At 43.0% G+C, this 27,221-nt stretch overlaps 1 protein-coding gene across 1 annotated transcript in view; it reads left to right on the top strand.

Annotated features, from left to right (window-relative positions):
• The window catches only part of KCNB1 (potassium voltage-gated channel subfamily B member 1), a 119,429-nt gene extending 99,707 nt beyond the window's left edge, over window positions 1-19,722 (top strand). Inside the window, exon 2 of the mRNA XM_020984186.2 lies at window positions 15,592-19,722. Coding sequence (XP_020839845.1) covers window positions 15,592-17,643 — 2,052 coding nt within the window. The 3' untranslated portion in view covers window positions 17,644-19,722. The remainder of the gene's footprint in view (window positions 1-15,591) is intronic.
• The last annotated feature ends 7,499 nt before the right edge of the window (window positions 19,723-27,221 follow it).

Here is a 27,221-nt window from a genome sequence, read left to right as displayed (position 1 = left end):
GTGGATAGAGGACTGGCCCTGGAGTCAAGATCTGATTTCAAATCCCACCTCAGACACTTACTTCCTATGTGACCCTGGGCAAATTACTTAATCTCTTTTTACCTTAACCCGCTGAAGAAGAAAATGGCAAACTACTCCAGTATCTTTGCCAAGAAAACCCCATGGACAGTATTGGCATGCTGTAGTCCACAGGGTCGTGAAGAGTAAGAAATAACAAAAGGGGACAATATGCCCGGGGCGCCCGTAGGGTCATGGCAAGGAAGGAGTCTGATCAGTGAGCAGGGCAAGGAGAAAACAAAATGGGAAGGTTCAGAATGGGCACTGGCAGGACATGAGATTGGGTGACACTAGATGGTGAAGGGCCTTGAAGGCCAGGGGTAAAAGTTTGGCCATGAGGCAAACAGTCACGGAAGGTTTTTGAGTCTCTCTTATCTCTAGAACTCACAATTGGTGGAGATGGAGAATCAAAGCCTAGAGACAAGGTGTGTCAGCAGGTCAGGCAGTAGCTGGATGGGGAGTATACATGAAGAGAGGCCTGCACCATAATGAGGAAGGGGGTTGGATCACCCTCCTTCAGTCTGGCCAGGCCCCACTACACACACACACACACACACACACACACACACACACACACACACACAGAAGGAGGGACCATAGGGCAGAGAGACTACATACCTGCTGCTCCTTCCCTCTCCCCACCCCCACCCCAAGAGACCCTCCACAGCCACCTGCCTTGATCCCTTTTCAGCCTTGCTTCTTATGATGCCCCTCCATGTTGTCTATGCTCAAGTCTAGGAGGACTCTTCAGTCCTCCGGCCATGCCCCTTGCTTTCCCACTAAGTCTTTTCTCACACTGTTCCATGTCTGTACCTGGCATATCTTCCTTTCTTCTCTTCACCTGCGGAATTCTTACCCACCCTTGAAAGCCCAACTCAAGTGCCACCTTTTCCCAAAAATATTTTCCTGATCCCCAGATCCCTAGATCCCCTCCTATCACACTTTGTCCTGCAGCTCTCTGAAGTACTTATCATGTAATATTTTGTGTTATAGGTATCTAGGTTTATTTCATATCCTCCTACTAGCTTTGGGGCTTTGTAATGCAAGACTATGTCTTGCCTCAACTTTGTGTCTATTCCAGTACATAGTCTAGAGCTTTGTACCCCACAAATGCTTAATAAACATTTGTTGAATTTTAATCTGAATTGGAAAGAGGTACAGGGCAGGGTCCTGCCAAGGTCTCACTGAGCCCTAGATATAGAGGCAGTTCATGGATTTGAACCCCTGCTGTTGTCACTGAGTTATTTCAGGCATGTCCAACTCTTCATGATTCCATTTTGTGGTGGTTTGCCATTTCCTTTTCCAGCTCATTTTACAGATGAGAAACTGAGGCAAACAGGGTTAAGTGACTTGCCCAGGATCACATGCAACAAGTAAATGTCTGAGGCTGGATTTGAACTCATGAAGATGAGTCTTCCTGATTCCAGGCCAGTGTTCTATCTACTGAGCCACCTAGTTGCCCCTGTAGTTGCAATCCTACCAGAGTATTTACATGTATGTACGGAATAGAATGCGATCTCCAGAGAGGAAACCTGTACCCCAGTTCCAAGGCCCTCCATACAGTCCTCTGCTCTCTGGGCTTCAGAGACATAATTTATTGTTTAGGGGGTCTACAAATTCACCCCTACTTCCCTGACTAGTAAATGAATTTGAAGTCTCTTGGATAGGGGGCCACTGTAGGCTAAGAGTTAGACTTCGCTAGAGCTCAACCCATCCTTCCTGGGACTCTTCCATCAAATGCAAGGCCAGGGACCTCACTGCACAGCCAACACCAGGGTCACCTGCAGGCTGAACAGTTTATCTGACCCTCGGACAGGGTTGCCTACCTCAACCCTGGGGAGCAAGATGGGGCTGGAAATTTAGCCAGGAACTGGGCTTTTTCAGTAGAAGAGCACTGTGCTCCTACCCAGGAATCTAAGCTGCTGAAAGCATTAAAATGTTGCCTTCCTCTCCCCTCAAGACAATAATAATACTAATAATAGCATTTATATAATGCTTTAGGTTTGCAAAATACTTTACAATTATCTCATTTGATCCTTACAACTCTGTGAAGTAGGCGCTATTATTAGCCCCATTTTACAGTTGTGGAAAATAAGGCAGACAGAGGTTAAGTGACTTGCCCAAGGTCACACAATTAGTATATGTTTGATGCTAGATTTGAATTCTAGGCCCAGATGTCCCCAGTTCCATCAATCAAACCTCATATACCATCATCAATCACTCAATCAACAAGGATTTATTAGTTGCCTACTAAGTAGGACACCCTAGACACTCCTCTTCCAGCCCTGTCATGTGCAAATGAAGGCCCCATAGAAACTCCACCTTCATCAATCTCACCCAGGGGAAAGCTTTGTCTATGGGACAAAAGATTGTCGAGAAGAGCTAGACCAGTGGAGGCCCAGGCGCTGGGACTCACCTACCTCCATTTTTGTTTCCCTAAAAGGAAATGGAGATGCTGCTAAGCATTAGAGACAAGGCAGTAGAGAGGGGAGAGGGGAAGAAAGCCAGGAGACAAGCTATCGTGAGGGTTAAAGGATCTCCCAGTAGATCTTGATAAATACAGGCTTAGTAGAAGGTGGCACAGTGAAAACTGGCGTAATAGAAAGATCCCTAAATGGGGTGGTGAGGCAGTCAGAAGACCTGAGTTCTAGTCTCTCCTCTGACATTAACTGGCTGTATGACTTTGAAAAAGTCATTTCCTCTCTTCCTTCCTCAAACCTGTAAACTTACTTAGAGCAGAAGTAAAGTTTAGCCAGGATCAAATGAAATAGCTGCTTTGAAAATACTGTGCAAACCAGAAAGGGCTGTGGAAATGTAAGAGGTTATTAGTATTTTCGTTTTCCTGCTTCCTGAGTTAGCTGAGTTTGGAACACAGCATCAAAGAAGGTCTGAAGCATATTTCCAGGCCCACTGCTAGATGATGATAGGCAACTCACCTCCCTACCTTAATGTCTCCATCTGAGAAATGGGCTAACAGTTCATAGGCAGCTTGATGTAATTAAAAGAGCACTAGATTTGGAGTCAGGAGGCTTGAATTCAATTTCCAGCTCTGCTTTTTACTGCTGTTGTGATCTTGAACTTAATTAACCTCTCTGGGACTCATTTTCCATATCTATAAAACAAGGGAGTTGGATTACACAGCCTGGAAGTACATTCCAATTCTTAACCCTACAATGTTACGAATGAGGATTATTATCAGTTTGCAGAGCCTGACTCCACTCCTAGATATCCTCTTTTAGTTTCATGACCTCTATAGAAAGCATGGGAATAACAATAATAATAATAATAATAGCTAACATTTATGTAGCACTTTAACATTGGCAAGGTGCATTATACATATTTTCATTGTTGATCTTTAATTTGTCACAACAACTTTGTGAGGTAGGGACTATTATTACTATTCCCACTTACAGATAAAGAAACTGAGGCTTAGAGAGGCTAAGCGATTTGCCTAGAGTCACAGCTAGTGAGTATTAGGAACAGGATTTGAACCCAGATCTTCCAGAGTCCAAGTTCAGCACTTTTTCAACTGCCTTCAGAGCAGAAAGTAGATGGAAAAGGCGAGACACAGAGAGGATAAATAACTTACCCCAGATCATATAGCCAAAGTAGGAGACCAGGCTACAGAGGGAACCCAGGATTCCCTCCACTGACAACACCCCCACCACCACCACCAAACCAGTCTCCTAGGTTTTGAAGGGCTTCGTCCATAAGCCCTTGGACATAGGCTATACTCTATGTCTCCAAGAATAAAGATGGGAGCTCCCTATTGGCTCTAGAACAAAAGCACAACTCTTCCTATCAGCTCCAAACTCCCTGAGGAAATGGCAGGGTCTCAAATCTCCTGACTGACACTCTCTTGTATTCCCAGGCAATTAATATCCATTGGTCTCTTATATATTAATAAGGTAGAACTGGCTCAGCAACTGAGCTTATAGCCTCTAACTTCCATAGCCTTGTTAAGTGATGTTTCATGGGGCCGACAGCTATCCGACAAGCCAGGGACAGCTGTCCTCTGTACCTAAGACAGACTGCAAGGAAAGTGGAACCTCAGCGAGCACAGATGTGCCTCAAAGTCTGAAAGTGCCTAATGTCAGCTAAGGATGAAAATATCTTACATCATTATTATTCTAGCATTGGCAATAATAATGGAATTAAGAAAATTGTGATTAGCATTAATTATAAGATAATTACAGGCAGTTTTGGAACTAGGAAGACCTGAGCTCAAATCCCTGCCTCTGATACATACTGGTTGTTTGACCCTGGACAAGGTCAAATTATCTTAATCTCTCAATTCTCTTTAAAAAAAAGTCTTAAGACTATATATTGTGGGAGCAGCTAGGTGGCGCAGTGAATAGAGTGCTGACCCTGGAGTCAGGAGGACCTGTGTTCAAATCCATCTCAGACACTTACTAGCTGTGTGACCCTGAGCAAGTCACTTAACTTCGATTGCCTTACGGAAAAAAAAAAAGACTATGCCTTGCAAAGGAGATGCTGATTTACATTGGTGGGAAGTAGTAGTAGTAGTAGTAGTAGTAGTAATAGCTAGTATTTATATAGCAGAGTAAGGTTTGCAAAGCACTTTTCAAATATTATCTTATTTGAGTCTCACAATAACCCTGGGAGGTAGGTGCTATTATAATCCTTGTTTTATAGCTAAAGAAATTGAGTAATATAGAGACTTACCCAGGGTTACACAGCTAGCAAGCGTCTATCTCAGGCAGGATTCAAACTCAGGTTTTTCTGACGTTCAGTCCAGTCCAGTCCTATAACTAATCCACCACCTATCCTCATCCAGGAGCTCCCTATGCACATTAAATAGCTAGGCTAGTCCCTATCCCTATTAGCAGTAATACTAATAATATATTTAGTAATAATATATTTTGTTGTTAGCAATAACAATAATAAAATCTTTCTATTGCACTATGACATTTGCAAAGCCCTTTGTCACAACAATTCTTCTAGATCTCCAGTGAGAGGATCATTACCCCCTTTTACAGAAGAGGACAGTGAGAATTGGTTGGTAGAGAATTCTTGCAGATAGTGTCTCACTTAATGCATACCACAGTCCTGAGAAGGAAACAAAGCAAGCATTATCCTCCTTACCTTACAAACAAGGAAAAGGAAGCCTAGAGTAAGAAAGTGACTTGCTTCAAGTTCCAAATCCAGTCTGGGCAGAGCCATACTCCTCTCTCAATTCAGTGTTCTTCACACTGTGCCTTGGGGCAGGATATAAGTCTCAAACTATATATAGGGAATGTATGTGTGCATGTGTGTGTGTGTGTGTCTGTGTGTGTGTGTGTGTGTGTATGTATACTATAGGGAAAAGATCTATTCCTAAGCCATTAAAATGCTAACTTTCAGATCATATGTTGGAGATTAACTAATAAATTTAAATGATGCTGAGGATAACTGGCTTATCTCAGCATTAGTCAAGGTTCAGATGAAAAATGGAATATTTGTGCCAGAGCTCTGCCCAGTATTAAACAAAGCTAGGGAAGGTGGAAGCAGCCTTAGGTCACAGACTCTTAGTACTGGAAAAGACTTTAAATGACAACATTTATCAATTCAGAGATGGAAGGAATATTAGGACATAGATTATCAGAACTGGGAATGACTTGAGAACAACAGCTACAAAAAGTCAGGGTTAGAAGGGTCCTGAGATATTATTTAGTCCAACCTCTGCTTGTCCAAGGTTTCAGAGTAATTCATTGGTGCTGTGGCAGGAAGGACTAGACCCCCCAGCCCGCTGACCCACCCAGGAAAGTCTCACAAGTTTGGGGGGAATGTCCCAGGCACCTTTACACAGCAGTAGGTGACTGCCTATCTCCAAAGCATTTATATTTGCTTTTCATTATTTATATCCTGTGACAGCCCTTTGCCTTGGACTCTCGCTGGCAGTGGCTAAAGGAAGGACTTGAGGAAATTAATCACCAAAAGCAGCCTCACAGTGCCTCCCTCAGCTTTGCTTGCCCTCGGTGCATTAAGGAATGATCAACATTCAATCTCTGACGGGTATCCTAATCACAATACCACCAAAAGGATTTATAGGTAGGAGGACTTAGCACTCACTAATACGAACCACTCATTTTACAGAGAAGGAAACTGAGGCCCAAAGATGTGATGTTCTCCCAAGTTACATGTGTAGTAAATGACATGGCCACCCTTTCCACTATCCCATTCCATTCAGAGCCAAGCTCAGCACCACAGAGGTCTGTTTGGTGTTCCAATGGGCACAAGGTAAATGGTTCAGTGCCTACATATTTAGAATCACTGATTTCTTCAGAAGAGGAAAACTCTTTCCATAACCCTAGATCAAGGGGGTAGCTAGGTGGCAGCTAGGTGGCGCAGTGGATAGAGCACCGACCTTGGAGTCAGGAGATCCTGAGTTCAAATTTGACCTCAGATGCATAACACTCACTAGCTGTGTGACCCTGGGCAAGTTACTTAACCCCAATTGCCTCACCAAAACAAAACAAATAACAACAACAACAAAAAAAAACCTAGATCAAAACCTGTGATTTACTAAATAAGTCCTAGTCACACAGAAGTTAAGTAAACTGCCCAGGGCCCACAGATAGTAAGTATCAGAAGATCTGAATCCAGTTCTTCCTGACTCCAAGCCCGACACTCTATCCATCAGGGGTTGTTAACTTAGACCCCTTTGGGAGTCTGGTAAAAACCTATGGACCCCTTCTCATAATAACATTTTTAAATGTATTTTAAAATGCGTTAAGATGCATTTTAAAATACAAGAAATTACAAAGAAAATCAATTCTATTGAAGGACTACAAAATAGTTTAAAAACAAGGTCAGGGACCCCTGGTTAAGATCCCCCACACTAAACTATAAATACCAACATTTACCAGATGGGATTCAGATCCCAGTGTTTCCCCTTAATGACACCACTGGACCTGAAATCACTGCCCTTGGAAGCTTTGCCTTAGGGCTAGGCATCACCAGAGTGTTCCTGGCCTGCCACACAGAGGCTGTCCAACCCTAGGCACATAGCAAGAGTCAAAGCAGAGTTGCTTCCATACCCAGGCACTGATCCTCTCAGCTCAGGACTTCTAATGACCATCCAACAATTCAACAAATTTCCAGTCTTAACAAATTCAATTCACCAAACAATTATTAAGCATCTACTCTCAGCTAAGCGCTGGGGAATTGAGACAAAAAAGATACAATCCCTACAGATACATCGATGGGTAAATACAAAATCACTTGGGTAAGGAGAAAGCATTGGCAATTGAGGAAATCAGGGATGCCTTCACCAATCAATCGGTCATTCAATCAACAATCATTCATTAAGGGCTTACTATGTGCCAGTCAGTGTGCTTTGGGGATACAAAGGCAAAATCAGGCCCTGCCTTCAAGGAAGTAAAATCCTAGTGGATACCTGGTCTAGGTGGAGAACCGACCTTGGAGTCAGGAAGACTTAGTCCTGGCTCTACTATTGTCTATGGGCCCTTAGAGGAAAAGGCTCTAACAGCTGGGGAGGGAGGACCCTCCTGTAGAAGCTGAGTTTTGAGCTACATCTTAATGGAAGCCAGGAATTTTAAGATGCAAAAGTGCGGAGGGAGAGGATTCCAGGCATGGGGGACAATTAGTGAAAAGGAATGAAGGCAGAAGATGGAGTGTCCTTTTGGAGGAAGAGAAGTGGCTGAGGGGGAAGCCTTGAAGAAAGACTAGGTTTGTGAGAAGTGAAGACGAGGAGGAAGTGCACCGCAGGCATGGGTTTGTATGCACAAAAGCAGAGAATGCAATGTTGAGTTGGAGGAAAAGCAGTCTGACTAGAACAGAGTTTAGTGGAAGGTGGCAAGATTTCTACCTGGGCCCAAATAAGGTTCAAGCCAACATTCCCTATTGCTTTCTCTGTTCAACGCATAGGCAGCCATAGACAGCTGGCAAAAGTATGATTTGCCATTTACCCAAGAAGTTTTCACAAGGTGAGCAGTGGTTTAATGACTCATAGATTGCCAGAGCTAGAGTAGCAGAGGTGGCCTTATGACAGAGAAGGCTGATCAACACTAGGGTGCCCCTTGGGACAGAGAAGGCTGGCCAGAGCTGGGGGGCCCTTGGGACAGAGAAGGCTGGCCAGAGCTGGGGGAGGGGAGGGCCTTGGGACAGAGAAGGCTGGCCAGAGCTGGGGAGGGGGGGGACTTAAAGCTCATCTTGCCCATACTGAGCAGCCATTGAGCAGTCTGGTAATGGCTCTGGACCCCTTTATAGAAAAATATTTTTAAAAGCATAAAGTAAAATTCATAGGATAACAAAAGAAACAACTTATTAAAATAAAGTACAAAATACCATCAATATTGTGAAAAAAAACTTTAAAAAGACAAAGTACAGCAAAATATGCAGTGAAATAAAATGCAGAAAAGCAAAATAATTTTTTAAAATGTATCCACCGACTCCCTGAAATCTATTCACAGATATCCCTCTCCATGGACTCCTTCATTTTACAGATGAGAAAAACAAAGCCTGGAGAAAGAAGTGATTAGCCTAAGGTCAGGCAATAAATTAGCAGTAGGTCCAGGACTAGAGCTGAGCTTCCCTAGTGCCCAGGCTAGAGCTCTATCTCACTGAACCATGCTGCCTCATGGTGAGACAAGGGGCTGAGCACTCACCCAAACCCACAGCTCTGTCTTGCTATCCCCGGTGCTATTTTCTAGCTCGCACAATAACCTCCCAAGGCAACGTTCAGGCAGTTTCTAAATGCATAGCTAGTGGGAGCCCCCAAACTCAACTCAATCTCATCTCATTTTCTCTCCTTCATCAATCGCCTCCCCATACAGAACCACAAAGACACTACTCCAAAGATGAAGACTGTGGTACTCCATGGTGTCTGGAGGCCATATCCCACCCACTCCCTATGCCCAATCCCTTTCCCTTCCATTTTTCCTTTCCCTCCCCTCTCCTCCCCTCAATCCTCCCTTCCTCAGCCTGGGCCTCCTAATATCTCTGAAAACAGAAGACATTTGGCTATAATTTCCCATTGGTCTCTTTGGAGCTGGGAGCTGTTTTCTGAATTGAACTGAATTGAATCCAAATGACCCCAAGTTTCCCCTCTCATTACCCCCACGAGGCAGCTCGCTCCCACCTGAAAGCCGGAAGAGTGTAACAAAATCCCCTGAGGCCAACAGGCTGTCCCTAATCCCCATAACCAGATTGGCTCCCATGATGCATCTGATTAAAACTGGGGAACACTAATTCCCCCGAGGCCAGGGACACCTGAGCAGTTGGAAATAGAGAGGACCAGATGTTCTGGAAATAGCCAGACAGCTCCTGCACATACATTCTGTATTCTAAAAAGAAAGGGCGGGGAGGGAGAAAAAGGGCAGGGAAAAAGGCAAATCACTTTTTCTGGAAATGGCATAATGCAATGGAAAGAATACTAACATACTTAAAGTCAGGAATATAAGCTCCCTGAAGGCAGGAACGGTTTCATTTTTGCCAGGCACAATACATGGCATACAGTAGGCACCTAATAAATGTTTGTGGATGGAGAGATCTGGGTCCAACTCTCAGCTCTACACTTAATGACTGTGTGACCCTGGGTAAATCATTTCATCTCTGCAAGTCTCTTTTCTCATCTATCAAATAGGTATAATCCTCGTGTTACCTAATTCACAGGGTTGTTACCAACAGCTGTAGGGTGGTGGCTAGAAAGCTGGCCTCAGAAGGAAGACTGCATTCATGACTTCCCTCTTTCAGATACTAGCAAGTCACTTCACCTCTCAATACTAGAAGCAATTCTCTATGACTGTAAGTTGTAGAGGGCTAGCCAACCTGCATTGGTAAAGGGAATTTCCCCCTCTCTATATCTATAAGATCACAGGTCCTATCCCTATTATTATTAATTATTCTTTTCGAGTGAAAAAAACACTTCTGGAAATTTAGCCAGGCATGGGTCTTTCCTGTTGGAGGAGAACCCTAGTATTGTCTCCTTAATCATAGAATTTAGGGCTGGAAGGGGATTCTAAACATCATCTACTCTAATCCTCCCCAAATTTTACAGAGAAGGAAACTGATGCCTAGAGAAGTTAAGTAAATTACTTAAGGTCATACAAGTGGAAAGCTACAGGCAGTGTTGAAACCCAGGTCCCCTAGTTCCAAATCTGGTGTTCTTTCTACTGTCCAATGCTAATTTCACCTTCAAAAGACACAAACGGTGTTCATCTTTCTACCCTTCTGCTTGCCCTCATGCCATCTTCCCTCCAAAGAAGAGAGCTAACACAATATGGCAGCTGCCCCCAATCACCTCTGGCATAGTAAAGCTCCATCAGACATAGACTCCAACAAAAGCCAAATCACCAGCTTGGTTCCCATGTTCTCAGAAGCAAACGCAGAAAACAGCATTGACTAGACAACTTCTATGTGAAAGGCCCTGTGGGTGGGACTGAGAGGGAGAGAGCAATAGGGAATCATTCTATAGACTCTAAGCTCCATGAAAATAGGAAATGTATATATTACCTAACATTCTGTCTTCCCAGTGGCCTAACAAAGGGCTGTAAGTGCAGTAAATGTTTAATTATTTTTTAAAGTTTAGCTCAGCATAAGGAAAAACATCCTAACCATTAGATTTATCTAAAAGTATGCAGATTGCCATGGAGGGTAATGGGCTCCCACTAACCAGAGGTCTCCAGGAAGAGGCTAGATTACTACCTGTCAGATACCAGTTGGGCTAGAGACCTGTGAGCTCCCTCCTGGCATTGAGATCCAGTGACTCTGTAAACAGAATTGAGAAATATCCATGCAGTAGAAAAACTCCTAGATTTGGAGTCAAGACTTGGGTTTCAATCTCAGCTTTACCACTTACCACCTGGGTGACTTAGAGTGAGTCACTTAACTTCTCATGATCTCAGTTTCCTTCAACTGTAAAATGGAGGAGTTAGCCAAGATGACTTCCGAGATCTCTTCTAAGTCTAAATCTATGAATATTTTATTTATCTCATTTTGTTTAGTTTTTTGATGCCTTTTACTTTGACGTCACAGTAATTTTGCTATACTGTTCTCTTTCCCCTTCTCCTACTGAGACCTCCTTTATAGCAAAGACAAAAACGTTTAAGCAAAACCAACCAAGATGTACTATGTCTGAAACATATGGAATATGAAACATATTCCACAGTCAAAAACTCCACTTCTCCATCTCTCCAATGAAAGGAAGGAAATACATGCACTCATCTCATCCCCAAAGTCAAGATTGCTTGTTATAATGACCAAATGGTCAGCTTTGTGCTATCATTCTTTCATATTATAGTATTCATTGTGTAGATGGTTTTCCTGGTTCTATTCGCTTCACCCTACATCAGGTCACACAAGTCTTCCCATGTCTCTCTAAAATTCCTCATATTATTCATTTCTTACTGCCCAACAAAACTCTATTACATTCATACATCATAGTTTGTTCAGCCATTTCCCAGGAAATGGGCATCTACTTTATTCCAATGATTTTGCTGCTATAGAAAGTGCTACTACAAATATCTCAGCGTGTGTGTATGTGTGTATGGTAACGTGCACAATATATAATGTGTGTATATATACACATATATGTATGCATGTATATGTGTATTTGTATATATATACATATATATGCATACACACCGAGCTATATATAGGATCTTTCTGTCTTTGATCTTTATAAAGACTAACATACCATCCCTCATAGTAGGGATCTCAGGGCCAAAGAATATGAACAGTTTAGGCATTTTTCTCAAATAATTCAAAATTGTTTTCTAGAATGGACCATTTCACAGTTGGTGGCTCTGATTAGAGAAGAACTGGAAAGAGGTGATTGCTTTAGGGCCTGTGTCAGTAGTGGCAATCTTCAAACAGCTGTAACTGCTTTTTTTTCTTTCTTTCCATTCTTTCTTTTTTTATCCTTTCTGTCTTCCTTTCTTTCCCTCCTTTCCTTCCTCCCTTCTTTCTTTCTTTTATCTTATTTTCTTTATTTCCTTTTCTTTTCTTTCTTTGTTTCTCTTTCTTTTTTAAAAATTAATTTATTTTGAATTATCAACAATCACTTCCATAAGCTTTTGATTTTTAAATTTTTCTCCCCCTCCCTCCTCAGCTCCCTCCCTAAGATGGTGTACAATCTGATATAGGCTATACATATACATTCCTATTAAACATATTTTCACATTAGTGATGTTTTAAGGAAGAATTAGAACCAACAGGAGTAACCACCTTAAAGAGGAAACAAAACACAACAGAAGGGAAAAAAAGAGCAAATAGTATGCTTCGATCTGCATTCAAACTCCATAGTTCTTTCTTTGCATGTGGACAGCATTTTACATCATGAGGCTTTTAGAAATGTCTTAGATCCTTGTATTGCTGAGAAGGGTTAAGTCTATCAATATTAGTCATCTCACAATGCAGCTGTTACTGTGTACAATGTTCTCCTGGTTCTACTCATTTCACTCAGCATCAGACCATACAAGTCTTTCCAGGTTTTTCCGAAGTCAGCCTGTTCACCATTTCTTATAGCACAACAGCATTCCATTACATTCATATACCACAACCTGTTCAGCCGTTCCCCAATTGATGGGCATCCTCTCAATTTCCAATTCTTCGGAAATAAAGAAGAGCTATAAAAAGAGCTGCTATAAATATTTTTGTACATGTGGTTTCTTTCATTCTTCTTCCTTCTCTCCCAGGCTAGAAATGCTTGGGCTACTCACAGACCCTACTGCACTACTGATTGGTACAGGGTCTTTGACCTGCTCCATTCCTGACCCAGGCTGGGTTACCCCTCTTTAGGCAACCTAGTGACCCTATGGCTCTTGTTCAATAGATTGCTTCTGGGCTCAGTTCAGCCCCCTGATCAGCTTGTGAGGAAGACATTTCTCTCCTGTCTCTACAAGGGCACATTCCCAGGTGCAAAGGGGAAAGCCATCTAAACAACCAGCCACGGTTAAACAGACAATAGCTGGTGCATAATTTATGTGTTGGCCTTTGCAACACATCAATTATGAGTATTCCACACACTTTGATAGGGCCTGGGTTTTCTGCAGGTTGAAAATATAGTGTATATACCCAAACTCCAAGATGCACTCTCCTGGTGGTGTGTTTGCATTATCCCCTACTGCTTTGAAGACAGCTCCTCCCTAACCCTGAAAATCACATGCACATGCACACACACACAGACTCAGGGATGTGGCTGGTAAATGTTTAGCAACATGTGTGTATATGTATGTGTATGTATATATACACATATGTATATATGCATGTGTGTATGCTTATATTTAACAAGTGTGTATATGCATATACATATATACCAGCACATATATTATGTAACATATATAATACAATTTTCGTGTGTGTATATAGTTAGGCTCATAGAGCACAAACTGTTAGACCTGGAAAAAGCCCTAGGGAGAGAGTCCAACTCTGACATTTTGCCCATGAGAAAAGAGACTTTAAAAGGTTAAGTGAATTGCCCAGGTAGTAAACTACAGAGCTGAGATTTGAACCCAGGTACACTGATTTCATATCCAGTGTTCTCACTACACTACAACTTCTCCATCTATCCAATGGGATTAATAGTACTACATATGGTGTTAGCGTCAGAAATGAAAAGAACATTGGACCGGTAGTCGGAAGACCTGAGATCTAGTCCCAAAGCTGCTAGTAACTTAATTTGTGTCTCTGGGACAAGTCACCTCCCCTCTCTGGAGCTCAGTTTATTACTCAGTAAAATGAGTAGGTTGGACGAGATGATCCCTAACATCCTTTTCAGCTCTAATATTTTATGTCCTGTGCGCTAATTTTCCTATGTGTTCTGGGTTCTGATATGCTGTGTTCTAAGGTCCCCTCCAGCCAGGAGTGTGTTGGAGCTAGTTCTAACCAGCTTACAAAGCCCATTGTCAAATTTTCAGTGAGCATTTACACCTCCAAAATTGGCAATCACTGCAATTCAGGGCTTGAGTTATTGTTTTGTTGAGTTCTAGATCTTAGTGTTAATCATGCAGATTAAATGTAAAAGTGGATTGCAACCTATTTTTTTTTGAGAGCTTGGTTGTTAAACATTCACCAGCACACCCCTCAATACCTCTACAAATACTGCTTCAGCTCAGCAGGAGCCCAGAGAAGGCTCAGAGAATGAAGTCATCACTTGCCTGGAGGCCTGGTAACTCAAGGCTAATAGTAACAATAACTATAACAACATCAATAATGACAAATAACTGGCATTTATATAGCACCTTAAGCTTTGCAAAATGCTTTACAGACATTCTCATTTGAGCCTCATGACACCCCTGTTATTTCCAGTTCTAGCATTCTGCAAATCCAGTCAGAATGATGACAGCTCACATTTCCATAGCACTTGAAGGTTTAAAGAGCCCTCTCTTCATATTATGAGCTAATTTAATGCAATGTTGTCCCCATTTTACAGATTAGGAAATGTATTCCTTATTAGGTTCAGTGAGTTGGCTCTAGTCAGGGGGCCAGTATGAGTCAAGACTCAATTACAAATTAAACTTCCTGATTCCAAGTCTAGGGTTCTTTCCCCTATACCACACCTGCTTTCTAAAGGAAAGGAACCTGAAGGTCATGAAGTGAGATACAAAGATCTAGTTCCTACAGATAGGGACTGGGCCTGTGACCTCATTGGTATGATGAACTCCTGGGGTGAGAAAATTCCCTCCACTAATACTGTGTATTTCTGAAGTTGAGTGTCGTAAGAGACATCAAGTGACTTGGCCAGATCATATGGCTAGTATGTGTCGAAAGCAGAATTCTTATCCAAGTCTTCCCAGATTTGAGGCCAGCTCTCTGGCATAGAGGATAGAGTGTGGCCTTGGAAGTTCAGAAGTTGTTCAGTCATGTCGGACTCTTCCGTGACTCCATGGACCATACCATCCATGGCGTTTTCTTGGTAAAGACACTGGAGTGGTTTGCCATTTCCTTCTCCAGTGGATTGAGACAAACAGAGGTTAAGTGACTTGCCCAGGGTCACACAGCTAATAAGTGTCTAAGGCTGGTTTTGAACTCAGGTCTTCCTGACTCTAGGACCAGAAACCTATCCACTGAACCATCTAGCTGCCTCCAGCTAGAGAGAGAAAGAGAGTTAGGAGACCTAAGTTCTGTGTGATACTATGCAAGTCATTTAATCTCTCTCAGATTCAGTTTCTTCATCTAAAACTAGGAATAATAATAGCACCTAGGGGCAGCTAGGTGGAGCAGTGGATAGAGCACCGGCCCTGGATTCAGGAGGACCTGAGTTCAAATCCAGCCTCAGACACATAATACTTACTAGCTGTGTGACCCTGGGCAAGTCACTTAACCCCATCACCTAACCAAAAAATAATAATAATAATAATAGCACCTACCTTACAGAATTGTTGTGATGATCAAATGAGATAATCCATATAAAGCACTTTGCAAACCTTAAAGTTCTATATAAATTCTAGCTATTCTTATTATCTTCTGCTATATCACATTGCCTCTCAATACAAATATAAAAGTATGAAATAATTATACTACTACTCTTGTTATTACTATTAACTAAATCCAGCTCTTTTCTCTTCACAGATCCTGGCCATTATCTCCATCATGTTCATTGTCCTCTCAACCATCGCCTTGTCGCTCAATACACTTCCTGAGCTTCAGAGCCTTGATGAGTTTGGACAGAGCACTGACAACCCCCAGCTGGCCCACGTGGAGGCTGTGTGCATTGCCTGGTTCACCATGGAATACCTCCTGCGATTCCTGTCCTCACCAAAGAAGTGGAAGTTCTTCAAGGGCCCACTCAATGCTATTGATTTGCTGGCCATTTTGCCCTACTATGTCACTATATTCCTAACCGAGTCCAACAAGAGCGTGCTACAGTTTCAGAATGTGCGCCGGGTGGTGCAGATCTTCCGAATCATGAGAATCTTGAGGATTCTCAAACTTGCCCGGCACTCAACCGGCCTACAGTCTTTGGGGTTCACCCTCAGGCGGAGCTACAATGAGCTTGGTTTACTCATCCTCTTCCTAGCCATGGGCATCATGATCTTCTCCAGCTTGGTTTTCTTTGCTGAGAAGGATGAGGATGACACCAAGTTCAAAAGCATCCCTGCTTCCTTCTGGTGGGCTACGATCACCATGACCACCGTAGGTTATGGAGATATCTACCCCAAAACCCTCTTGGGTAAAATCGTAGGGGGGTTGTGCTGCATTGCGGGAGTCTTGGTGATTGCTCTTCCCATCCCCATCATCGTCAACAATTTCTCTGAGTTCTACAAGGAGCAGAAGAGACAAGAAAAAGCCATCAAGCGCCGGGAAGCCCTGGAGAGAGCCAAGAGAAATGGTAGCATTGTTTCCATGAACATGAAGGATGCTTTTGCCCGAAGTATAGAAATGATGGACATTGTAGTGGAAAAGAATGGGGAGACCCTCGGAAAGAAGGACAAAGTCCAAGATAACCACTTGTCTCCTAACAAGTGGAAGTGGACAAAGAGGACTCTGTCTGAAACTAGCTCTAGTAAGTCCTTTGAAACAAAAGAGCAGGGGTCTCCAGAGAAGGCCAGATCGTCATGCAGCCCCCAGCACCTGAATGTTCAGCAGCTAGAAGACATGTACAATAAGATGGCCAAGACTCAGTCTCAGCCTAACCTCAACACGAAGGAGTCAGCTCAGCAGGGCAAACACAAGGAAGAACTTGAAATGGACAGCATCCCAGGTCCTGTGGTGCCCCTCTTGCCTGCTCGCACAGAAGGGGTGATTGATATGCGCAGCATGTCCAGCATCGATAGCTTCATCAGCTGTGCGACAGACTTTCCAGAATCCAGCAGGTTCTCCCACAGCCCACTGGCATCCCTCTCTAGCAAGACAAGTGGCCCTGGGGCCCAGGAACTCAGCTGGCAGAGCCCTCCAGACTCTGGTGGGAGCAGGTTGTCAGACTCCAACCCAACCCCAGATGGCAGTCAACGCTCCAGCTTCTTTATTGAGAGTCCCAAGAGTTCAATGAAGACAAATAACCCCTTGAAACTCCGGTCACTGAAAGTCAATTTCATGGAGGGGGACCAAGGCTCATACTTGCCTATGGGCAGCATCCTGGGGATATATCCAGATCCTCTCAGAAACCGGGGTGGGGCCACCATCCCTGGCCTTGAGAGTGCTATGCTCCCAGATCGATCCTTGCTGAGCCCAGAGTCCTCTGTCTACACCACAGCAAGTGCCAGGACACCCCCCAAATCCCCTGAGAAACATGCAGCAATAGCATTCAACTTCCACGATGCCAGTATCCATCAGTACATCGATGCAGACACTGACGACGAAGGGCAGCTTCTCTACAGCGTGGACTCCAGTCCCCCGAAGAGCCTTCACAGCAACACCAGTCCAAAGTACAGCATCACCAACAGTGGGTTCCTCAGGCAAAGAGACAGTGTGCACAGGACAGACAAGAACCACCAGGAGCTTTCCCCCTTACCCACCTCGCCCAAGTTTCTAGGGCAGAACTGTGTTTATTCCATGGAAGCATTGACTGGAAAGAACCAGAGAAGTCAAGAAAAGGGCAAACTAGATAACCACATATCCCCGGAGGTCCATGTGCTGCCAGGGGGTGGAGGGCAGGGAAGCACAAAGGATTCAAGCATCTGAAAAGCCCTAGACAGGAGATCTGTCGGCACGTTCCCAGGGATGCTGTCTGCTCCCCCACCACTGAGCTTTTCTGCATGAACTTTACAAATGAAACAAGCCACTTGTTTCTCAATAAAATACAGAATGAAGTATATCCGAGGAAATGCCCAGAGCAGCCACACAAGTCCCGCTGTGGAAGGATCATCTAAGGTACTTCCCAGTCCACAAAACCACCCATCAGAGTGAGGTTGGCCAGGCTACAGTATCTTCTTGGATCCTTCCTGTGACCGGCCTTCTTCGGAGGGGCTGGGAACAACGTTCCCAGCAGTCCCCGTTCCCCTCTCCCTCCCACACCCTCTCCTCTTCCCCTGTCCTTGGGACACTCCAACCTCAGATGTTCCAGCCCTGGATGGGAATGTCTGCCTCCCTCCCAGGGAAGAACAGAGCAGGGAACAGGAGCAAACCTGTGGGAGAGGAAGGGAAGGGGGGAGGACAAGCCCAGTCTGGGGTCCTGCTTCACAACCATTGGGCACGCCAGTCTTCTGCCTCCTGGATGGAGACAGTTTTTCAAGGTAGCAGGGGATGCTTACATCATGGAAATGTGAGCGCTTGTACAAGCCAAGGTTCTGGCCTGAAAAACTTATTGCAGACCCTTCACCTAACTTCAGTATTCTGTAGAAACCTGAGCTTTTGTTTTGAGGTCAAAGCAGGGTGAGTTGCACCACTTGTATCTGATTTAAATTGACTCCTTACCTCCTGGGGAGGGGTTGGTAACTCTGATATTTACCCAATGCAATGAACTCGGGCACCAATAGAATGTTGTGGGAGAAAATGAGAATATTTTTGGAGATTTAACTAGCGTAGAATCAAAAGATATGCAAGTGTTAGATATACAAAAGAAATACCGTAATCAAAGAGACCACGAGTAAGCCACAACAAAACCTAATTGGTTTAAAATAGGGGGAAAAAAACTGCAAAATTCAAAAGGAAACCGAGCCCCACTTGCAACACTGAGTTTAGACTCTTCAATACATCCTTCCATGACAGGTTTTAGCAACTGTAAAGGGATTAACTTTTGTTTCTGCGATATTCACACTAAAAAAAAAATGTTATAAACAAAAAGCACTTTATGGTCTCTCAAAGGTGAGATCTACCAAGGACAGCATAAACATCTAGCACTTTAAAACAAGCACTATTTCCGTGGGGGCTACCTGTTGTGACTGGCGAGGTTGTCAATAAGACATTGGTCACTGGCCACAGCTGGCCATGTGACCTGTGCGCTGTTATTGCTCTGTGTTATGTCTGTGTCTGTGGGCTCACCTTCCCCACCCCCAGCCCCAAGAAGCTAACCTGTTAATCCCTGTGAGTCTTAAAGGAAAAGGCTTCTAAACCCCCTATGACAGTGTAGGTGACCTGGGCAGTTGATGATCAAGTCTACCTGTCCCGGGGACACCATGCCTGCACCGCTGCGGAAGACAGTCAACAGTCTGGAGTCTGATGTCTCTGTTCCTTTCTTGTAAACTAGTCTTGGGTTTGTTTTTGGTGTAACTGTCTGTACATAATGCTGTGCTCTCACATTCCTGCAACCGGTGACGGCCAGGACAGCCTGTACAGACAACAGCAATAAGTACACATGTACATTGTCAGTGGTTGTGGTTTGTAACTTCATGGTTGGTCGTCCCGTCCTTAGTACAATGACTTCTATGCTGCATATACACCTGGCTCTCCTCCCACCTCAGCATGCTGGGGGAGATGAATTCTCACTGAGTCAGGGTGGGCCCTGGATGGGCTCTGTCCCTGGCCAGGTGACAGAGAAGAGTAGCAACTGGAAGGACTTGCCACGTCTATTCACAGTGCGTGTGCAGCAGATGCAAGTGTACTTAGAGGAGTTGCTGCAAAGTATTCCCGGGATCCTTGTGTTGGCCTGAGAGGGTAGCACACTCCATGGCATCTATCCACCAAGGGGGCAAGCTGTGTGGGGTGGCCAACTGCCCGTGGGAGCCAATGGGAGGTAGTCCAACACAATGTCCACCGGTCTTAGCATCTTCTCTTTGTTTGGGTCGCCATTCATGTCTGTCATCAGCACAAATGTGAAAATTCAGGGAAAAAAATAGCTTTTTTTTTACATATATTAGATATATATATATATATATATATATATATATATATATATATATATATATATAAAAGTAAATAGTAGTGATTTCCAATTGAGAAATTTTTAGAGCTGATGCTAATCTATTATGTTTTAAAAAAATGACATTGCATATTTTACATATCAGGAAAGTGAACACATTTAAATATAGCCATATACCAAGGGAACTCACCAACCCTACTTTAAATTGATGCATCTTATTTGCAGGTGATGTTGACAAGAGGTGTCTAGATTAGTAACATGTCATGTTTTGGTTTGGTTTTTAAAAACTGAAATCAATTGGTGCAACTCTCCTTGTAACCAAAGGCCCTGTCTGCCTTGTGTGGTCACTTAGGACTCAACCCTTAGCTCGCCTATTTCGTCTCACTTTAAAGTAGCATTTTGAGTCACTTTTGAAGGATGAATTCAGAAGTAACCTTAAAAACCTACCTTTTGTGGCATCAGAGCCAAAACCCTATAGATTTCTTATAGAAACAGAATCACAGAGACCCAGCATATACTATGCTTGAAGAATGTTTTGATTTCTTTTTTTATTTTTCACTTTTGTGTGTCTGTATTATGGGAAATGTAGCTCTTACCGTGTGCCCAGTTCCAAATAAAAACATGACGAATCCAAATTTTTAAAATATGTGGATGTTACGTGCGTGCACATGCAGTCCTGTGCATAGGTACCCATATGTACGTATACACTGGGAAATCTACTTAAGTATTACTATGCGGTGAGACTCCAATGTCCTTGGTAGAGAAAAAGCACTGATTTGGATGCAGAGAGTGCTCCCTTCCTTCCATCCCCCCCCCCAGTCCCACAGGTATCTCAAGAAGAACGTCACTCAAAAGTTCCCATTATATTTTCTCCCGGAGCCAACAAAAAGCAAGTGGAAGAAAAATAAGACTCACACAAACCCACGGGCTTTGTGGTTTGTACAGCTGTGAATAGAGGTGGGCAGAGATGAGTTGAGGAGATCCCAGGGCTCCCTTCTCTTTGGGCAATCAATTCAGCAGAATGCCCCTGTCAGCTGGATCCCAACAGAGAACAGACCCAAACTTCCACCACTCATCCCTAAGGGAGCAAGTGTAGACAGCTTCTAGGCCGCTTCACTACAGTTTAGGGACAACAAAATCAAAATGGTTTTGGTTGGTTTTTTTTTTAAAGGGCCAGAACAGATCACATCAAAAAGAGCATTCCCATGTCATTCCCATCACCAATCCCTATCCAATTTGTTGAAATGATGACATATCCCAATGACTAATTCATTTGAATCCACTCATGGATCCCAAACCAACAACTGGATTCTGTGACAAAACTCTGGCCAAGCCAGTCAAATACTGGCCAGCTGGCCACCCCAGTGCCACACTCCAGAGACAAAACTGTGGCCAGTTGCGGGTGGAGTGCTAACCCTGGGAGGAGATGGTTTCTGGAACTTTTAAGCTTTGAGCAAAGAAGAACAGTACTTCCGGGCAGTAGATTTCTCAGTGCCTTTTTCTCTTAGGAATTTCATCTAAGCACACTTAAAGGGGAAAAGGGACACAAAAGAAGGAGGAAGAAAAAAAAAGATACATTTGTTCCTGTGACTCCCACTTTCCTAGAAGAGTTAGGGAATTAAGAATTCAGAAGAAGGAAAAAAAAAAGATTCCCTTTTGCCTGATGCAGTCCAACCCCTGGGAATCACAGGCGATGTAAACTTTGAACTATCAACACATCCTATGGGTATCTTTGGTGACTCTAAGCCTTCTCTTCCCTTGCAGCTAATAAGGCACCTGTTTATAAGGAGCGAAACAAAACAGTATTCTTTTCTGTAAAATTGTAATGTACTGTTAATATTTGTATCTACTGTATATTTCTGTCGCGAATGAAATTATGGCTGGTACAGTTTCTAGTTGATGAACAGGGGGTAATTTAAGACTTAAACCAACCAGGTCACTAAAGCCAGGTTCTCTCTCTCTCTCTGCCACCAAGTCTCATATCACATTATCCAAGACATTTAAACAAGAACTTGAGAAAATAGCAAAACTCTGGACTCTGGGCCCAGAACAGCAGGACCGCTGTGCTGAAGCACTTTGGTCAATGGCTTCACGTAGCCACACAAGTGGGAGAAGAAGGAGGAGCCACCATTCCAAGCCACCCTGCCAGAATTGACCAAGTCAAACTAGAGGTTTCCCTTCTTCAGAAATTTCATAGCCTCTCAAGTCCTTGGCTAAGGAAACCAAAACTAACCTCAGACAACCATAGAATGTTTTGGGATACCCCCAGTCAGGGAGAAGATGGCTTTAATCAGTTCCTGAAAAGGTACAAAAGTTGGAATTACCTCGGTGTTTACCTTTGCGCTGGCCCTTTAAGTATCTGATGTATGGAAATGTCACAAGACTTTCGTGCATCTCAGAATAGTCTATTTTTCTGTTGAGATAAAAAAAAATATATATATATATGTATTTTTAGCAAATTTATAATAGGGAAATTGAGTCAAATTTCTTCTTTTGTATTACAGAATAATATATTAGGAGACTTATTTATGGTCATTTCTATATCTGATTTCTTCTGGTCTTTTTATTTTATTCCTCCCTTCCTTGGTTTTTGTTGCTCCTAGGGGAGTGGGGGGTGTGGGGGGCAGGGAGGGGCACAGAAAATCCCAACCAAGGTTTCGGTGTCTGACTCCTTTGTGGAAATGTCTACCAACTGTCTGGTATTGTCATTTCACGTAACCTGTTTCTGTAGTGTTCCTGTCTAGGGCTCATAAAGCAGGGACTGAAAGTTGAAGAGAGGGAGGAAAGGAAGGAGGAAAGGTGTGATTTGTCAAATGCAATCCACCCAACATGGGAATTGGGAAAGGCCAATCTGACCAAAGCTGCCATTCCAGACATCCTGGATTTACCAAGAATTTTTGGAACCAATATTCTCTTCCCACTCAAATTTCAATCAACCTTTTATGTTCTTAGGTTTCTTTTAGCCCCAGATTGGCTCTTCTCAGCCAGTGTGTAGCCTCACTACCTAGCCCTACAAGACTACCAAATAAAATGGAAAGTTATTGATGTTTCCAGACTGAAGGCCTTCCACTGGCCTATTTCTAGAAACATCACTTGAGACCAGCATGCCTCATCCACACCTGGAAAGGAAAATTACTTCCCAGGATGTGCTGTCTAAACTTCCTTTCCTCAGAGGCTGCCCAGATATATAGCAAAATGGATCAGGAGACAGTGCGGCTATATCTATATAGCCCTCACTTGCCCCGATCTTGGGGTTTCCCTGATTTTTCCTCTGAGCTCATCCAGGGACACCTCTCCAACCTCCCTCAAGGCAGAGAGCTTCTCTTTGTGCAGTGATTAACACATTTCTATAGCACTTTATAAGGAGCTATATTCACAATAACTCCATAAGGCATGTGATTTGAAAGTTATTTTCTACATTTTATGAATGAGGAAACTGAGGCTTGGAAAGCCAAAGTGACTTGGCCACAGTTACAAAGCTATTTAGTAGGAGAACTGGGACTAGACCCTGATCTTCTGACTCTAAGCCATAGTGTGCCACACTATGTCTGAATGACAATGGGGTGGGGGGGGTGGAGGGCACAGTCCTTGTGTGTCAGTTCTTGGGGCAGAAGGTTTCTCTGGTCCTTCACTTATTTGAGAGTATCTGCAGAACATCTGAATTTTCTTGCCTGGGCTCTATCAATGGTAATATGCAATGCTCTACACTGTTGGTGTATATATGTATACTGTATATATGTAGGTTCTTGAACCAAACTGTGAATGAGAAACTGGAATGGGTCACATTAATAATTCTGGACCCTGAATGGAACAATAGCTAAATTTCAATTTCCATGGTGAATAATTAACTGAACCAAAGAGCTTTCCCAAACAAATTCTAGTAAACCAGTTTGGAGAGCCAAATGCAGTGTCTGTTACAACGTGGTAGAAAAAACCCTGCACCAGAAACCAGGAGAACAAAATTCTGCCACCAATTCCCTAGGTGATTCAAAATGATTCTTCCCCTCTCTGGGCCTCAGTTTCCTCCTCTGCAAAATGAGGAGATTTGACTCAGTTATCTATAAGGTTCCTTCCAGCTCTGGTATTTTATGTTCTAAGATTGCTTCCAGCTTTGAATTCTATGTTCTGTTTGCTAAAGTTCTTTTCAAATCTGAAATTTTGTATTATATGTTCTAATTTCCTTTCCAGCTCTGGCATTCTATGTTCTGTGTTCCAAGTTCCCTTCCAACAATGACAATCATTATGTCATGAGGTCCCTTGCTGCTTTGACATTCTATGTTCCGAGGTTCCTTCTAACTCTGACATTCTATGTTCTAAAGACTCTTCTAGCTCTGACTTCCTCTGAGTCTAAAACTATTGAACCAGTACAACACAGAGACATCCAAAACCTTTTTTCGCAGGAATTGAGCCATTCAGTTTTACCTACACTTGCATAAGTGTTTGGTGGTAGTCCCAGCCACCGCTTGCTCGAGAAATTTCTCCAAAGCTCCCCAAATGCCAACTTGGACCAGGATTGGATTTTAGAATGGTCCCTTTGTAAAATGACTACACACACACACATGCACACACAAAGACCCAAAGTTGTCTTCTCCCTTCCAAGGAGGGCAGTTAGAGTCTTATTAATGTAAGATCAAGGAACCTCCATTTAGTAGCATGGGAATGCCTTAGTACAAAGCTTTGGAACTTTCCCATTCCAAAGTTTTTTATTTGGTTCCAAGTTCTGATTCAAAGTTATATGGTCTTATTTAGGGGGTAGAACTTATATTCTGGGAATTGATCATACTCTTATTTCATATTTTCAAGCATATATGATATCTGTGTGAGATATTGTAGGAGACAGAAAAAGATCTAGCCCTCTGCCCTTGCAGTGCTCAAAGCCTCATTAAAGAGACATGGGGTAGAGAAAGAGACCTGTATCTGGAGTCAAAAAGACCTGGGTTTAAGTCTGTCTCCTTCTATTAATCTTGTACAACAGGCTTCGGGCCTCAGTTTAGATGACCTCTCAAATCCCTTCCATCTCTCATATTCTATGTTTAAAAGTACCTTCCATGTCTAAATCTTCCTGTGAGCTTATGTCACTAGTAGGCAGCTTGAGGACAAGAAGAAGGAGAGCTGGGGTACCAGGTATCACTCTTCTTTCCTTCCTTTGGGCTGTGGAACATAGCACACCCTCCATACCAAGGCCCGATTTGGTCCCAGGTACCAAACTGAATTTTTTTTTTAATTTTATTTTTTTTTCCATATGCTTTTGATTGAAAATTTTTTCTCCCTTTTTCTCCCCCCCCCCACCCTCCCCAAGACGGCGCACAATCTGACATAGGCTTTACATTTACATACCCATTAAACATATTTTCACATTAGTGAAGTTGTAAGTAAAAATTAAAACCAATAGGAGGAACCATCAGAAAGATGAAACAAAACTCAACAGAAGGCAAAAATAAGTGATAGCGATTCGACTTCCATAGTTCTTTCTTTGGATGTGGACAGCATTTTCCGTCCCAAGGCCTCTGGAGATGTCTTAGATCCTCGTAATGCTGAGAAGGGTTCAGTTTAACATTCTTAGTCATTGCATAATGTGGCTGCTATTGTATACAAAGTCCTCTGGGTTCTGCTCACTTCACTCAGCATCAGACCATATAAGTCTTTCCAGGTTTTTCTGAAGTCAGCCTGTTCATCATTTCTTATAGAACAATAGTATTCCATTACATTCACATACCGCAACTTGCTCAGCCATTCCCCAATTGATGGGCATCCTCTCAATTTCCAATTCTTTGCCACCACAAAAAGAGCTGCTATGAATATTTTTGTACATGTGGGTCCTTTTCCCATTTGTTTGATCTCTTCGGGATATAGCCCTAGAAGTGCTATTGCTGGATCAAAGGGAAAACTGAATTTTTTTGACCAGACAACTTGTAATGCCCCCCATCTCTGAGGCCCTCAAAACCTTTCTGAGCTGATGCAAAGCTTCTTCCTCTTAAACCCCCTACCTTCACTGTTCTTTCTCGCTCAGAGGCCAGAGTTTTCCATTTCCCAAGCAAGCATCATCCCAAGGAGCAGGATTTCTTTCCTGGGATACATGAATCTCTCGTAGTGCAGAAGTGTGTTTTTCTTGCAGCTAATACAGGTGGCCCCATTTAAAGCTAGTCCATTTCAAGTCCCCATCCATGGTATTCAGTGAGATCAGCTTTCAGTAGGATCATTCTGGACCAGAAGAGAAGGAAATCCCTGGTCAAAGTTCTTCTTAAAAATATGGCTAAAGATGTCCTAGGAAGAAGGCTGACAAGAGATCTCTAAACCAGGACCCAAACTCAGGTCTCCTGATTCTGAGGCTGGTGCTCTTTCCAATGCATCTAAATAGAGAGGATTCCTTCTCTAAAGCTCCTAGAATGGGATGAGATTAACAGTAGCTCACTGCCTTCTATCAGGTTTTGGGTCTATAGAATGGGTGGGGTATAAATTTATCCCACACTAGATCTAAATCTATGTCGCCTTATAAGCCATGCTATAATTAAGGTTGTATTCTATAGGCAACTAGACCAGGGGTTCCTAACCCGGATTGCATGGACCCTTAAGGATCCATGAATAGATTTCAGAAGGTCTAGGAGCCTGGATGGGGAAGAAATTGCATCTTTATTTTCACTAACCTCTAATTACAATTTAACATTTCCTTCAATTATTAAAAAACATGATACCGAAAAGGGACCCATGGGCTTCAACAGACTGCCAAAGAGGGCCATGTCACACACAAAAAAAAGTTAAGAACTCCTGGGATAGACTAACAACCCTGGATTTTTTTTCAGCACATACAGTTAAAGCTAGAACTTCCAAGGTTCCAGCTAAGTCAGTGTCTATGAGGATGAACTATAGCAATACAGTTCAGAGTCTGCTTTTCAGGAAAACATCTGCAATTATAGACCATCACCATGTCTTCTTTGTAATAATAATGATGATAATAATTCATGTTTCAGTCATACTTATAGGTTTACAGATCGCTTACCTCACAACAGCTCTGTGAGGTACATAGTAGAAATATTATTGTCCCCATATGAGGAAACTGAGGCGAAGTGACTTGTCTGGAATCACGGAGCTAATCGATCAGAGATAACCCGGATTCAAACAGGTTTATTCTGACTCTGGGTCCAGCACACTTTCCATTATGTCAGTGCTCCTAGAGGCCCTCATGTCTATTTTAGGAACCTACGAGGATCTTTCACCCCAAGGACCCCAACAGCACAGGACAGGAGAACCATCAAAGGGAACACAGACGGGATTTGGATGGAACAGAAGTCAATGTCCCCAAAGCAACTGGGCTTCTCCTTAGAAACCTTAGAACGAAGCTTTAGAACTTTCCCAGAATTCCAAAACTTGGCATTTGATTTCAAGTTGTTATTCAAAGTTCTAAAGTCTTCTTTGAAATGTAGCAGATAACTCCGAAGTCCTTGTAAGTATTGGTTCATGAAGA

This window comes from Phascolarctos cinereus, unplaced genomic scaffold (genome assembly GCF_003287225.1).
Source record: "Phascolarctos cinereus isolate Bilbo 61053 unplaced genomic scaffold, phaCin_HiC Scaffold_2;HRSCAF=192, whole genome shotgun sequence".
NCBI lineage: Eukaryota > Metazoa > Chordata > Mammalia > Diprotodontia > Phascolarctidae > Phascolarctos > Phascolarctos cinereus.
The sequence above is the reverse complement of the archived record's forward strand: the minus strand, read 5'-3'. Positions and strand labels throughout refer to the sequence as shown.